The sequence below is a fragment of the Numida meleagris genome, chromosome 4, assembly GCF_002078875.1.
Source record: "Numida meleagris isolate 19003 breed g44 Domestic line chromosome 4, NumMel1.0, whole genome shotgun sequence".
Lineage (NCBI taxonomy): Eukaryota > Metazoa > Chordata > Aves > Galliformes > Numididae > Numida > Numida meleagris.
The window spans coordinates 38,066,611-38,081,663 of NC_034412.1; the positions used below are offsets into that span (position 1 = coordinate 38,066,611).

General features: G+C 42.0%; 1 protein-coding gene across 4 annotated transcripts in view; it reads right to left on the reverse strand.

Annotated features, from left to right (window-relative positions):
• LRBA (LPS responsive beige-like anchor protein) overlaps positions 1–14,682 on the reverse strand; it is a 377,228-nt gene extending 362,546 nt beyond the window's left edge. For 3 of the 4 annotated variants that reach the window (XM_021393537.1, XM_021393538.1, XM_021393536.1), the window contains exon 1: positions 13,842–14,057. In XM_021393537.1, the coding sequence (XP_021249212.1) occupies positions 13,842–14,057 (216 nt within the window). Of the gene's footprint in view, positions 1–13,841; positions 14,169–14,432 lie in introns of those variants that run through there. The other variant, XM_021393535.1, reaches the window with a different exon arrangement.

The following is a 15,053-nucleotide window of genomic DNA, read 5'->3' on the forward strand; positions in this document are numbered from 1 at the left end:
TCTTTCCCCATATACTAGCCATATTTGCTAGAGAAATCATTCAAGCAAGAAAAAAAGTCCCCAGTGAATGGAAAAAAGGAAATGTCACACTCACTGTTAAGAAGAGTAGAAAGGACAAATGAGGGAAACAGCAAACTGTCAGCCACATCTCTGTGCCAGGGAAGATCATGGAAGAGATCCTCCTAGAAGCTACGCTAAGGCACACAGAAGGCAGGGAGGTGATATGAGACAACCAGCGTTGCTTCCCAAGGGCAAGTCCTGCCTGACCAACCTAGCTGCCTTCTACGATGGCATAACTGCATCAATTGACAAGGGAAGAGCCGCTAATGTCATCTCCCTGGATGTCAGTAAACCTTTGACATGGCTCCCAGTAACACCCTTCTCTCCAAATTAGAGAGATACAGACTTGATGAGAGGACTGTTCAATAGACAAGCAACTGGTTGCAAGACCATAGCCAGAGTGTGGTGGTCAATGTCTCAATGTCCAGATACAGATCATTGACGAGTGGTGTCCCTCAGAGGTCAGTACTGTGACCACTGCTCTTCAACACCTTCATCAGTGACATCAATGGTGGGATCAAGTGCATCTTCAGCAAGTTTGTGGATGACACCAAGCTGTGTGGTGCACCTGACACAGCAAAGGGACGGGATGTTATCCAGAGACCTAGACAGGCTCAAGCACTGGCTCCTGGTGAACCTCATGAGGTTCAACAAATCAAAGTGCAAGGTTTTGCACTTGGGTCATGGCAACCCCACTGTCAGTAAAAGCTAGGGGATGAAAGGATTGAACACAGCCCTGCCAAAATGGACTTGGGGATACTGGTGAATGGTAAGCTGGACATGAGCCTGCAATGCGCCTTCACAGTCCAGAAAGCCAACCGTATCCTGTGCTGCATCAAAAGAAGTGCAGTCAGCAGATTGCAGGAGGTGATCCTGCCCCTCTACCCTGCACTGGTGGGACCTCACCTGGAGTACTGTGCCCAGATGTGGAGTTGTCAGTAGAGGAGAGATGTAGACCTGTTGGAGCACATCCAGAGGAGGGCCACAAGAATGACCCCAGGGATGGAACATCTCCCCAGTGAGAACAGGCTGAGAGAATTGAGGCTGTTCAGCCTAGAAAAGAGAAGGCTCCAGGGAGACCTGATAGCCCAAGTCCCTCAATCTTTCTTCAGAGGAAAGGTGCTCCAGCCCTTGGATCATCTTCATAGCCCTCAGATCATCTTTGTACTCTGGGCCCACTCTGACAGCTCCACATCTGTCTTCTGCTGGGGACCCCAGATTTGGGCACAGTACTCTAGATGGGGCCTCACAAGGGTAGAGTAGAGGGGGACAATCACCTCCCTCACCCTGCTGGCCACCTCTCTTTTGATGCAGGCCAGGATACAGTTGGCCTTCCAGGCTGCAAGCTCACAGCGCTAGCTCACATCAAGGTTTTCATCTACCAGAACCCCGCATCCTTCACTGCAGAGCTATTCTCAATTAATAAATAGTTTATAATCAAGTTATATTACATCAAAGACAAACTGATTAAACTGTTCATTTGTGAGGTTATTTTAAGATAATATCTCTAGGGAGAGTTACGTTACTCCCCTAATATTTTACCTCTACCTCAATTCCCATGACCAGAACTGAAAGAGATCCCAACAACTCTTTGAATACCTAATTAAATACCCCCCACAGACACATTCATCTTTAAAGACCTGAGAACAAGCGCAAAACGTCAAGATTAAGTTAGGAAAACAAAATAAAAAATAGAAATCGTTTGAGAGCTAATTTCCACTTCATATCCAGCTTTCCAACCTTCTCAATTTGCCACACTAAATCTACCTGAGTGAAACCCTAAGCTGACAAGTTTCCTCATTACAGTTATCCACAGGGTTTGAAAATATATATACATATAGTTCATACATATACACATATATATATGCATAAAGAAGGAAGAAAAAAAAAAGCATTTCCAGTTTTTTTTTTCTGGGTAGGGCTTTAACTTGCAGTTAGACATTTTTTCAGCTTGTTCACAGCTTCTCTCAAGATAGGACACAAGTACTAAGCATACTACTAAAACAAAACCCACTTGGAAACTGGGACATCACTATTCAGCAAAATGACAACAACATCTAAAAGCAAGAAACCCAGGCTTCTGTCATCTTTTGCCAGAGAAGACTCAAATTCTATCTTTTTGGAAGATGTCTAACCAGCTCAATAGATCATTCAGTCACCAGACAAATCTTTCTATGTGATGATACTTCACCATCCACCTGGAAATTAGGATTCTGTAAGTCACAAAGAAAATTTGATTAAAGCCCCAGTATGTGGGCAAGAAATCCACAACTTCCAGCTCCAAACCTTTCCAATCATATAAGTGACAGCAGAACCATATTCAAACACCTTCCCCACAAGACTTATTTCTTTCTGTGCTCTAGAAACTCATCAATATGGCATTTTTTTCTCTAGATGAGCCTAGTCTTTGCTGAAGAGGTGTTAGAAATGTTCCTTTACAAGTCACATAAAACACCATGGCCATGGACTTTTGTCAAATGGCAAGTTGAATCTCTTCCTGCTAAGGCTAGAATCGAGAGTAGCTTTCATTTCCTGCATAGGTGAGACTTTGCTAAGTCATCAAAATTCCCAGAGCACAATTTACATTTATCTTTCAAAGACATATTCAGAAAAGACACAAGTTCTTACTGCCAGGTCTCAGATGAGTCATGGAATAAACATCTCCCAAAAGGACACTGACACTGCCAATCAGCTCATTCACAGTAACTGCAGAATACAGCAATATTCATGGCTCCCCAGCCCTGAACCCAGTAAATGCTTGCGACTCACTTTTGTGACCCAGAGCAAGAACAGCTGATGCCCAGAAAGCTGAGACAAAGGAAAGCACGGGAAGGATCTTGGTGCGAGGTTAAACTGCCAATTATCTAGTAAGTCACAGTGTTGGCACTCTATTTTGGATGAAGAAATGGCCAAGAAAGCAAGACAATCAGTGGGCATTCACTGATTTGCATAAAGATGATAGGCTGCTGACATAACTTACGTGCCTGAGCAAGTGGTGTCTGAGAATTCCATTCACAGAGCTTCACCGTTGAGATGGGCACCACTGCCACCTCCTTGCAGTCAAGTCAATCCAGGAAATCTAAAGCACTAAGAACAGCACAGCTTCCAAACATGACCCTCTGCTATAGAATACAAAGAATGAAGAGCTTCTTGCAATCCTAATCAAAATACCATTCCCAGCATCTCAGTATTCTCATTCTATACATCAGCAACATATATACAGCCCCCATCTCACATCAGCTATTTTGGAACAAGTTCTAAAAACACAGCCAGTTACTCAGTTTCGTAATCCATATCAGTTGCCTAAAAGTCGATATAAAAGCTTTTAAATTCTCTTTAGCTAAGTTCACAGCTACAGACAAATCACATGCTTAGTTTCAACAAAAGCATTTGCAGGAGGCAGATGCCTACTGCACTGATAGTTTCCATTTGTTTATTTAACAGTCATGCACCATTACCAACATTAGCCACTTGATTCCCATTCTCCCCTACTCCTCCCGTTCTCCACCAATTGCATTTTTTTTAAAAAGGCTTCAACAATTCTTTTGCTATATCATTGTGTGTTTGTTTGTTTTTTTACCTTTTGTTTTTGATTGTGCATAAATATTTTTATTCTTTTTTAAATGAATACTCGATTCCAGGCTCCTTCCAAATTGTTAATAATGCTATAAAACAGAGCCATCCTTAGGAGCACAGTTTTAATCCTAGGAACTGCAATCAGCATTACTGAAAGACTACTTTAATAATAGATCACTAAAACGTAGAAGTCAGTCACAGAATCAGCAGAGTTCACCTTATTCTACCAAACAGCTCACCCCTAACACCATTCCAATCATATTTGGGAAAGAAATTGCAATAGTTACCCAAACCTGCATATAGTTGATAAAGAAACCGATTAGTGAGAAGTTTATTAAGCTAACATTCACTATCCTAGATCACATAATTACATATTTCACAATCCACTAGAAGATACAACTGGCTCTCTTGCTGCTTTTTTTAATAGAAGAAAGTGCCCTCAAGCTGTAGCGACCATCTCACCTGCTGCTTACTGGTGCCTCCAGCCCTTCAGCATTCCCAGAAGAGAGAATAACTATGTTAAAGGTCACAGATGCATGGTTAAAGTTACTGTTTTGTAGGGCTAGACCAACATAAACCTAAACATTTAAAGGTCTACACAGGCCAAATAGAATAGACTTCATTTCATTCATTCATTTCCCTAACTTGTGTCCACACCACAGAGAACATCTGCTGATTGCAGAGAAAAATGGAGGGGGGAGGGGGACAAAACACATTTCCACAGATCAGATGAGTTCCAAGTTGTGACTCTGGTTATGATATTCAACTGCAAAGGAAAGATAACCCAGTAGTTTCACAGTACTAGCATTGTTTTCTTAGTTGGATCACCAAAAACATAAGAAAAATTTTCCCTAAAAATTTCAAATCCAGCCTATGAGTCACATCAAAAGTAACCTGAATTATCTGAATTTACTGTATAACGCATATGTAATTTTCCAGCTAAATGTACATAGAAGACAAAACCACTAATAGAACTACTCATATACAGGCTGCCATAAAGAGATGAGCAGTTCAAACTTGCAGAGGACTTAACAGAAGGCAACAGAGCACATCCTATTCCCACTAGCTATTTTTGTTTAAACACCATCTCAAGACAGCTATTCATCAGAAAATCATGCCTGGGACATAGCTGTTCCCAAATCCCCAGTCATCACTTGTGGAATATGATGCAACGGAAAGCATTAGGTTATCTTCTCCGTGAATTAGATTCTTTTTGGGAAGTCTTTATTCTATTTGTGAAGCCTTGAAATCTGAAGCACTGTAGAAAGGCAAGCTCTTCATAAATTACAATAAGCTTCCAGCATCAGCATAAAGAGTACAGGACTACAGTGTCCAAAGAAAACACGCAATTGCAACTGCTCATGCAGCAATCATTATTTTCAGCAGTTGTGCAAGGATGGCTCTCGATGCCATCTGCTCTAGATACAGAGCACAGAATACTGGAAACTGCAGCCTGCACTAGCCACGCGATGCATTAAAAAAGCAGGTGGCTATAGTATCCTGTTTTACACAAGCTAATTAGAGCCCTCAGATTCCTGGCACGTGGCCAGAACTCCCAGATGGACAAAGTCTGAAGGTTTTCCCAGAAGAAAATAAACAAATAAATAAAAAGACCAAGATAGCTTTTGAACTGGCTAGAATAGACTTAGTATTACACTAAAGTATAATGGGAAAATCCAAAATTAGTTAAAGCAGAAACGTAACCTAAATTAGGACATTTGTAATTAGGGCAAGCTGATACAAAAAAATCCATCATGCAAAATGTTATGAAGAGGCCAGCAAAGGCCTCAAGGGGCTGGGGAAGACACTCAAATGGCAGAAAGTTAGCTAACTGTAATTAGTGATTATGAATAAGAACTTTCTTCCAGATTGACCCAATTAAAATAAATAGAAGTTCTTCAAAAAGATATGCATAAATTTAATTTACACAAGACAGAATTTGACAGCAAATATTCTCGAGCATTTTATACACAGAAACACTAAAGGTGGGAAATAGCTATTTCACATCCAATGAATAAGCTGCAGAGCTTATTTAATCCACGCAATAAAGTTTCCTCCTTAAGCTTCAGAAGGAACTTCATGACTGCATAAAGACAGAAGTCACAAGTATTTGAAGTTAGTTACTTGTTTAGTAAAAAGAGTCAAAACACCGCATGTGGTTCAGAATGGCGAGTTTCCCCCATAAATAAAATACAGACAGATTGAACGAAACCACAGAGAAAGCTCATCTTTATCTTCCATCAGACTTGAAATCTAAACACACATATACACATGATGATTTCCAGAAGACTGGATTCTCAGAAAACTGAACATACACTCAATTAACCTAAAGTCAGTACCAAACACCATACCAAACCAACACCGCCTTAAAAGAAATAAGCAACTTCCCTGATTTTCCTCAACAGCCAGCTTTAGTCCAATAAAGCCTCTTCAAAAAACGGCTTTTTAACCAAATCTGCAGACTTGGGTTCATTCCTCTTGTAATCTCTTTCAAAGTACAGGAATAATTATCTATTTTTATCTCCCTCTGCATTGTCCAACCTTATCAGCAACCTTGACACGCCATCCACCTATTTCCCTGATGCTTTTGACTAATTTCATTCTACTACCTAATCCGAAAATGCTGTTCCTGAGCCAGTCCATATGGCCACTACTTTACCATGCTATCTGCACTACCGGGTCAGGCCAACAGTCCATCTAGCCCAGCTCTCTGACAAAGGTGACAGAAATACTAGATAGAGAGAGAGAAGCGATCGCACAATGAGTATAGGACTCTCTCTCCTTTCTTAAAGGATATCAGATAGAAAAAAAAAAAAACTATCATTGAACTGATGCATCACCCTCTAGAGAGGAATTCGAAAGTACGCTATGAATGCATTTTAAACAAGCTCACTTGCAAAATGAACTGCTAAAAGCTTTTATCAAATATTATTAAGACACGATACATATGAACACCTGGTTCTGCTTTGCTTTCCAAGCTTTATCTTAGGTCTGCACAGAACTTACTGATGCCAATGCTTACAGAAAACACAGACTACACACAGGTTACAGGCTTTCACAGACGTCTAAAACTTCAGATGGGCCATGAGAAGCTATAAAAATTAGCCAGGAAGAGCAAAAAAAAAAAATCCCTCAGTATTTTCCTACATGGCCTTAATAATTTGTCCTCGATATTTTTTCCTACAGGGTGTTTTAAGCTGCAGTCACAGAGTTGACTGGATACCACAGCCAAGTAGAAATTAGCTCTTCTTCAGAGCTCAGACCACTTTTTTCCCAGCTCCACAGCTTCAGCATGTCCACATTGAGACTTTATCAGCTCACTCTACATTCCATGCATTTCTCAATTAACCACAAAAGTTCCTTAAATACCTACACTTAACATGCAGGATGATATTTCCATTTCCACTGACTACTAAGTTATTTCCAAGGTGCATCAGAACTCCCCAGAAAACGCACACACAAAGACCTCAGGTCAATATTAAGTGTTTCCATAAATACTCAGAATATATTTCAGTAAGACAGAGGTTTGTAATCCTTAAGTGAAGGACAAGCGACCCTCATTGCTCAATAAGCCTGAACTGGGTAAAGTCTGGTGAAAGATATCTCTCGTCCTCATTTACTTAGCAAAAACTACTACAATTATCCTTGACTGTTATTGGATCATCAAACTAGATGCCTTCAAAAGCACAAAGATGACTTGGAATCAAGTAGTCTACCCAAACTCATTCATCAAACTGGTATAAGCCACCCATTATGGAGAAGTAACTTAAGAAATAAAATTATTTTATAAAGACACATTTGGAAGCATTACAGATCCACTCATTTACACACGCACAAAATGTAAAACTACACACTGTTTATTATCTTTATTGATGACCTGCACAAAAGGATTGAATGCACCCTCAGTAGGTTTGCAGATGACATCAAGTTGGGAGGTAGTGTCGACCTGCCTGGTGGTAGGAAGGCCGTACAGAGGGATCTGGACAGGCTGGATCGCTGGGCTGAGGCCAACAGGATGAAGTTCAACAAGACCAAGTGCCAGATTCTGCACTTTGGCCACAACAACGCAAACAATGCCACAGACTTGGGGAAGAGTGGCTGGAAGACTGTGTGGAAGAAACAGTCCCGGAGGCGTTAGCTGACACTCAGCTAAACATGAGCCAGCAGTGTGCCCAGGTGGCCAATAAGGCCAAATGCATCCTGGCTTGTGTCAGAAATAGTGCCGCCAGCAGGAACAGGGAGGTGATCGGCCCCCCGTACTCAGCTCTAGCGAGGCCACACAGTACTATGAGTACTATGTTCAGTTTTGGGCCCCTCACTGCAAGAAAGACATCGCAGCCCTTCAGCACGTCCACAGAAGAGCAGCAAAGCTCGTGAGGGGTCTGGAGCACAAGTCTTATGAGGAGCAGCTGAGGGAACTGGGATTGTTTAGTCTGGAGAAGAGGCTTAGGAGAGACCTTATTGCTCTCTACAACTACCACCTGAAGGGAGACTGTAGCGAGGTAAGGGTTGGCCTGTTCTCCTGGGTAACTAGTGATAGAACTAGAGGGAATAGTCTCAAGTTGTGCCAGGATAGATTCAGGTTGGAAGTAAGGAGAAATTTCTTCTCTGAAAGAGTGGTCAGGCACTGGAATGGGCTGCCCAGGATGGTGCTTGAGTCACCGCCCCTGAAGGTATTCAAGAAATGTTCAGATGTTGTACTAAGGGACAGGGTCTACTGGGGAAATGTTGGTGGTCAGTGGACAGTTGGACTGGATGATCTTGGAGGTCTTTTCCAACCTTGGTGATTCTGTGATTACTAAGACAGCTAACTGTCCATTTTACTATGATAAAAAGAAAGAAGAAACTACAAGCTTGACCCAGCTAAAGCCACAGATTTACTTTATCATCTAAACTGTAAAATGGACAGAAGTGACTGAACTAGGATAACTGTAGCCAGAGGTGTACTTACCAGGAACCTAGGAAAGACTATACGTACTAAGAAATGCTCTAGAAACTCTTTGGTTTCCCTCACATGTCACCAATGTTGTTAAGTTTAGACAGAAAATAAACCCAAACACTTTTTAAAACATGCACCAAGGTAGGCAAAAGAATATACTGTTATGAAAACATTCATGACACATTTCTGGATACTGTAATGCATTTAGTTCTGACAGCATTAGCTTGTTTTTTTTTCCCCCTACATGAGAATGCACACAGTAAGTCTTGGTGACCAAGGATGAAAAAAAAGGAGAATTTTTGTTCATAAAATCCATTATATTAGTGTTCCATAAACTTTCATATCAGATTAGAAACCTGCTGTATCAGCACGTGAAGTAATTAGCTTTCAGTAAGAATAATGATAAACAGGTTACAGTACAGAAAATATGACAATGGAGAAATGGTAAAAAACAGCAGGAGACACATTAGCAGTAGGCATATAAGGAGTAGTCCCAACATTTATCTATGATTTGTGCCAGAAAGCAAGCCACGTGGAAAAATAAATTTCCTTTAAAAAGGAAAAAAAAAGTGTAATTGGTAAGAATTTAATGAAAAAACTTCAAGTAAGAGCACAAACAAAAATAAACTTAAGTCTGGCAGAAGCGAGAGAGGCGAAAAAAATAATGTTTATAAAATTGTTTTACTCTTTGCTCCTCAGATACAGTTACTTCTTAATTATCTTCGAATGAAAAAAAACGGTCATTTGTACTTTCTCACTAGGGGAATCTTGGTGAGGACCTCATAAATCCACAAACAGAATCAGAAGCAACAGCACATGCTCCTCATGGAAAAAAGGGACAAAATCTTAAAAGTCTCCTTTGCAACACAGCCTAAGGGAGGAAAAAAAAATCTATAATCAAATCAGATAGCAGAATCAATATTATAGTTAATAGAACAATTAAAAGCACTAAAGCTTATTTAAAAAAAAATAGCTTAGAGCAAGGCACAGCATTTCCTTAGAGAAGAGCAGATAACATAAAATATCTGATATCTCTATATGCTAGCCAACTTGAGACCTGAGGAAACTCTGGCATGAAGTCCTCAAATTGAATTATGCAGGAACATCACACAGGAAGGCAATAATTGTACAGTCATCTGCTTGAAGCACAGTTGAATTTTGCCCGAATATCTATTTCCTTCTGCAAGTTCAATACAGTAGTTAACTGCTGCATAAACACTACACTCATTAAGAAGAAAACAAGTGCCAGTGAGCCTTTTGCCTGCTTTAAGACAAGAATATGCAGTGACCTAAGTTTTATATTTAAACTGGAAATTCGCAATAACTTGGAAATGACATGACATTGACATACGATAGAAGAGACGCTCTATCCAGAATTTTAACCTAGAAAAATTTTAGCCTAGAAAATCTTGTGTTGTAGAAAATCTGTATTTCTAGCATAGACTGTATGGCCTTCACAACAGACTCAGAAAATACATCTCTGAACTTGAAATCCTCAGATCCTAAAAAACTTCTATGACACCAGTTACACAGAACTTGTAAAAAAGGAGAAGTTTTGACAATTGTTGAATTATTTTCACTACTCTTTCTGAAAAATTCTTCAATAGCAGTGCCCTTCTCTTCTACTACAAAAAATACATAGATAATTTAAGTTTGTAACATATTTCAGTGTAAATCATTTATTTTCCCACTCTGTCATCTTCTACCAGGAGTTTTTTGTTTTTGTTTTTTTGTTTGTTTGTTTTATCTTAATAATCTAAAGAGGAGGGGGGAAAAAAACACCAAAGGTAAGAGGCCATGGTCAACTAGACATGTAACTTAAAATGAACCAGCAGCGTATATCCATAGCTTAGCCTACTGTCTTTCAGAAAGATAATAGATTACTACTTGAACACGTACACATTCCTTAAGTTTATCACCAAATAAAAGACTTGGAAGCTCAGCATCTTCCTCCTCAGTTTGAAGAAGTGCTGAAACACAAAAAGTTGTATCTAAGATAGGCTGGAAAATTAGGTTCTCCGAGAACACTGACCAATGCAAAGTAGTTGAGTTTCAAAATCTCTGAGAGAAACACGACCAAAGACAATAAAATGTAACTAGATTTTTGATACATGATAGAAGCTCACAAAGCATTCTGTTACATTGCTAAACAGGGAAAATGTTATAGCTGCCCCTCAGCTCCAAGCTCCGACATTGCTGGACTGAATGAGTTATTTGCTCCAGTAATCAGGACAACAGGAGCTTAAATTTCTTTAATAAGCAGCAAGTCAATCACAGTGCACTTCAAATTCTTGACCTTCTGAGTCTTTTACGTGTAAAGCATGACCATCTCTTAAATCCTTAACATAATGAACATCAAGACAGCACCTTAGGCTTCCCTTGACTCTTATCAAAAAGAAAGAAATTCACCATAACCTGCATGTGCTGCAGTAAGCTTGCAGAACATAATTTAAAGTAACATGCCTGCTCAAGTAGTTAAGAAAAAAAATAGGTCAGCTAACCCTCCTTTTCTAAAGAAATGTTTTACCTGACAGAGTGGTTTTCCTATGAAGACTAAGCATGTAGTCACACCTTTCTACTAAGATTTGCTCAACCCTACCTTCAGTTTGGTCTAAAGACATTGTGTTTTTGTGATCAAAAAAATCCCCCAGATACTGTTAAGTGTCCTCCTTACAAAGAACAAGAAGCAAGCAAGCCGACTTCTGCTAACACTGCTGAGATAGTGCAGTTATGAGTCACCAAACTGAAAGAAACTTGCTAGGAGGGGATATTTAGGGCTTAACCCCACTATCAATGACAGAGCTCAGCATGATTTTCATACCCACCCACTGAACTTGCATACACATGAGTAAGTTCACTTCAAAAGCTATTGGGAAACAGATTGTCATAAAAGTTATAGCCAAGAATCATTTTTTCACAGAAGGATCTTTTCTGCACACGTACACAGAAAAGTACACCATTGCCAACCAACACTTCACATGCCTCAGTTACTGATCACTGTGATTTTTAAAAATAAATCACAGTTAATAACTAGAGGCAGAACTCAATGCTAGGGGGATAAGAATTATTTTGTACAGGGACACCGATGCTTCAGCTTTTCATCTTCTGTACTACACTCATATTCAAGAAAGCAAAAATCTTAAAAGTTTTTACTAGATAAATGCGTAAGGAACTCCAGAAGACAGATGCTTTTTCTATCAAAAATTGAGTTCTTTAGCTACTTTGGGGCATTTTTGGCATTCCAGTTTCAATCAAACCCAAAAATACTGAGATCATCTCCTTCCAAATCAGGAGCTAAATAGTTTTCCTTAAATTCGGGAAAATTGAGAGACATACTTTTTCTTATAATACCCTCCCCCCTACCCCCCCCCAAAAAAAAGCTTACATTGCATTCTCACATAATTCAAGTAAAGCACCAAAATTATTGAAGCTTAGTTTATTACATTATCAAATTATATGTTGCTTTACAATAGGTATCAACTGACTAGTTCTGCTTCGATAGTAAGAAGAGGTGAAGAGGCTTGGACTTCAGCCTCCCACATCACAGGCAGGTGTGCTGTAATGCTTGGGGAATCTTCTCAGAGAGGTCTGGGATGTTGTGTCACTTTGACAAAGTGAGAAGACAGTTCCAAGAACCTTCAGAGCTAGAAACTCTTCCCAGCTTCTAACTGGGAAAAGATCCAGCAGAAAGCATTCTACAGATGAAATTCTCCAATCTTTTCAAAACTGAAATCAAAGATTCGACAAATTATGAGAGACTCAAAGATTTTCTTCATTTTTGGTCCAGAACAGAACAGAAATCTCAGAATGAATAAGCTTTTACACTTTTGACTATTTTGCCCAACCTCTTTTAACTGCTATAAAAAATACACTTCTTTCCAAAACATACACCTTCTCAAAAGGGCATGCTAGACGACGTAAAAATTAAACACCCTCATGAAAAATTCCTGCCTACTGGAACAAGCGTCCTAAATCAAACTATTTCCCATAATTTCCTTTTGAACATGCACATATCTGAGCACCAAGTTTTATTAAACAGAATTGTCTAGTGCACTCTAAGCAACTTAAATCACCTTCTCCAGTGTGAAGCATCCACCTAACAGGAGCCCTACAATTTATTTTTGCCTGTACTGCAATTGCTCTGTATTGTGACTTTCAACCAAACAAATATGTAAATATGAAATACTCAAAAAATAAACATTTATCATAATTGAAGATAACAGTCAACAGAGCACATGCAGGTTAACAGCTGCTAAATATTTACATGTAAACTATAAAATGCTACCGATCAAGTAACAGAAAACCAAACTGCATTTAAAAACCTGCACGTCTTTTGCATCAACTTTCCTCCTATCACACTTTACGCAATTACATGGTCTCACTTCCTGGTTTTGTCAGAAGCCACACTTCTTTTTAAAGCCAAAGGTGCTCACTAAAAGCAAGAAGGAGGAACAATGTGCAGTTTTAGAGGGGTTTTTTTTGAGAATTCTGGTAAGAGCGGAGCATCTTTCTGAACATAAAGACAATTTCTCCTAATGTTTGGTCTCTTACAGTACACACTCTTTAACAACCAGCCTAACAGTTTAACACGAGGCCCCAGGAGTTTAGCAGTATGTATTTTATTAGTATTTTTTACAAGATGTATCCCCAACTTTTAGCTAGATTTGTTATTAAGTATTGAAACTGGTTACACTGTATCAGAGAATAGCACCTGACTACTTCATTCATTACAAGATGAAGACATTGAGATCAAGTTTTATTTTCCCCAATAAGGAAAGTAAAGCATGTAAATGAGTTGCTTCCTTCCCCACTTCCTAGCAGACAGAAGGTCTGAGTTCAAAGCTAACTGAAAGCAGAGAGGGGCATAAAGGTCTCCATAGGAGGAGTTGTTGTGGCTGAAGGCAACAATGTATGTTTCGATGGCAGCTGGAGCAACCGATCAACATTTAACTTTCTCATTGAGCGCACCTGTTAGAGGGTTAAGCACTGCAATACACCTCAGCTCTGGTTGAGACAACACTTTCACTGAGGCAAAACAAGTCCAATGCTGTTTGGAGATATTTCGAGTTTAAATGCATGGATTGGGGCCCACCTGCCTCATCTCTAACTTTCGTGAGTCATCATGGGAAGCTTTCTGGAATCTAGTATCCCAACAGTGTAAATAGGCAGATATTAAAAGACAGAAAAATAACATCAAATTGCATGGGACTCTTCTACACACAGACGCTGTTCTTTTTGCTCGCACCCGAACAGGCAGCCGGCTTACCAGATTGAATATCGTGTCCACAATGTCTCTGTTCGACACCTCACCAACCTCCACCAGCCCTGCCAGCACGGCAAACTTCATCCTGATGCCTCGGATGGGGACCCCTGGATTCAGAGGCTGCAGCACACTTCCCCCTTCGGCGGCGTTTCCTTCTTTCCCCGCTCCTCCTCCACCATCACCTGTTGGCTGCACAACTTGTTTGCCGTCGCTCGCCATGGCCGGTGCCTTCCGTGCGGCGGAGCAAGAAGACGACGCAGCCCCGGCCGAGGAAGGCTGTCCGGACGCGCTCTCCTCAGAGGAGACGGCTGTCAGCTGCGGTACCTCAGCCTGAAGGACGACCGAGACGTCGGTGAGGTCGCGGAGGTCAAAGCGCTCCCCTCGAGGCCCCCCCTACGCGCGGGGTTCCCAGCTCCCTCCCCGCCCCGCGCAAACGGCGGCGGCCGCGCCTCTCCCCGCGGAAGTGTCCCCGCGCGGTGAAAGCCGCTCCACGAGGGGTTTCGGTTTTTACTCGTAAGGGGGAGGACGCCCGCGCCCGCCCCCGCCCCTCAGCCGGCGCGCACAGGTGCGCCCGCGCACCAAGTTCGCACTCACCGCTGCGCCCGCCGAGGGGGCGCGGGCTGCCCGGCTCCGGCGCGGAGGGGTACGGGAGCGGCGGCGCCGCGCGCCCCTCTCGGCAGCCGCGGTTCCGCCGTCCGCTGCTCTCCGAAAAGCTGCCGAAGTTTCAGCCGCCGCCGCCTCACGCCGCGCTCTCAATTAGCCCCATCGCTTCCTGCCGACTCTGCCGCTCTCTGCCGCCATGACAGCGCTCAGCCCCCGGAGCGCCGCCGGCCGAGGAGCCGTGCGCCTGCGCGGCCGCGCGCGGGCGGGGCGGGCTGCCGGCGCACGGGGCGGGAGCCGCCGGCTCGCGCACGCCCAGGTGCGCTCAGGTGCGCCAGGTGAGTGGGGGGCGGGCGCCCCTTCCCGCCCCGCCGTGAGGAAAGCGCTGCGGAGGCTGCTCTGGACGCTGTGCCCGTAGTTCTGCCAGCTCACGGGACGCCCCTTCAGTCTGTTCCAGGGCTTTATTTGTCGTCCGTAACTCTGCCCTTCCAGCATCTTCCGTGTAGAACTGAGCCGAGCAGTGAGGTCGTTTTGAATTAGTCGCGGGATGGTCAGCTTGGACCTCTTGGCTGCATTTTTTTCTTGACCAGCTTACAGAGTTCTTTTTGTTTTCTG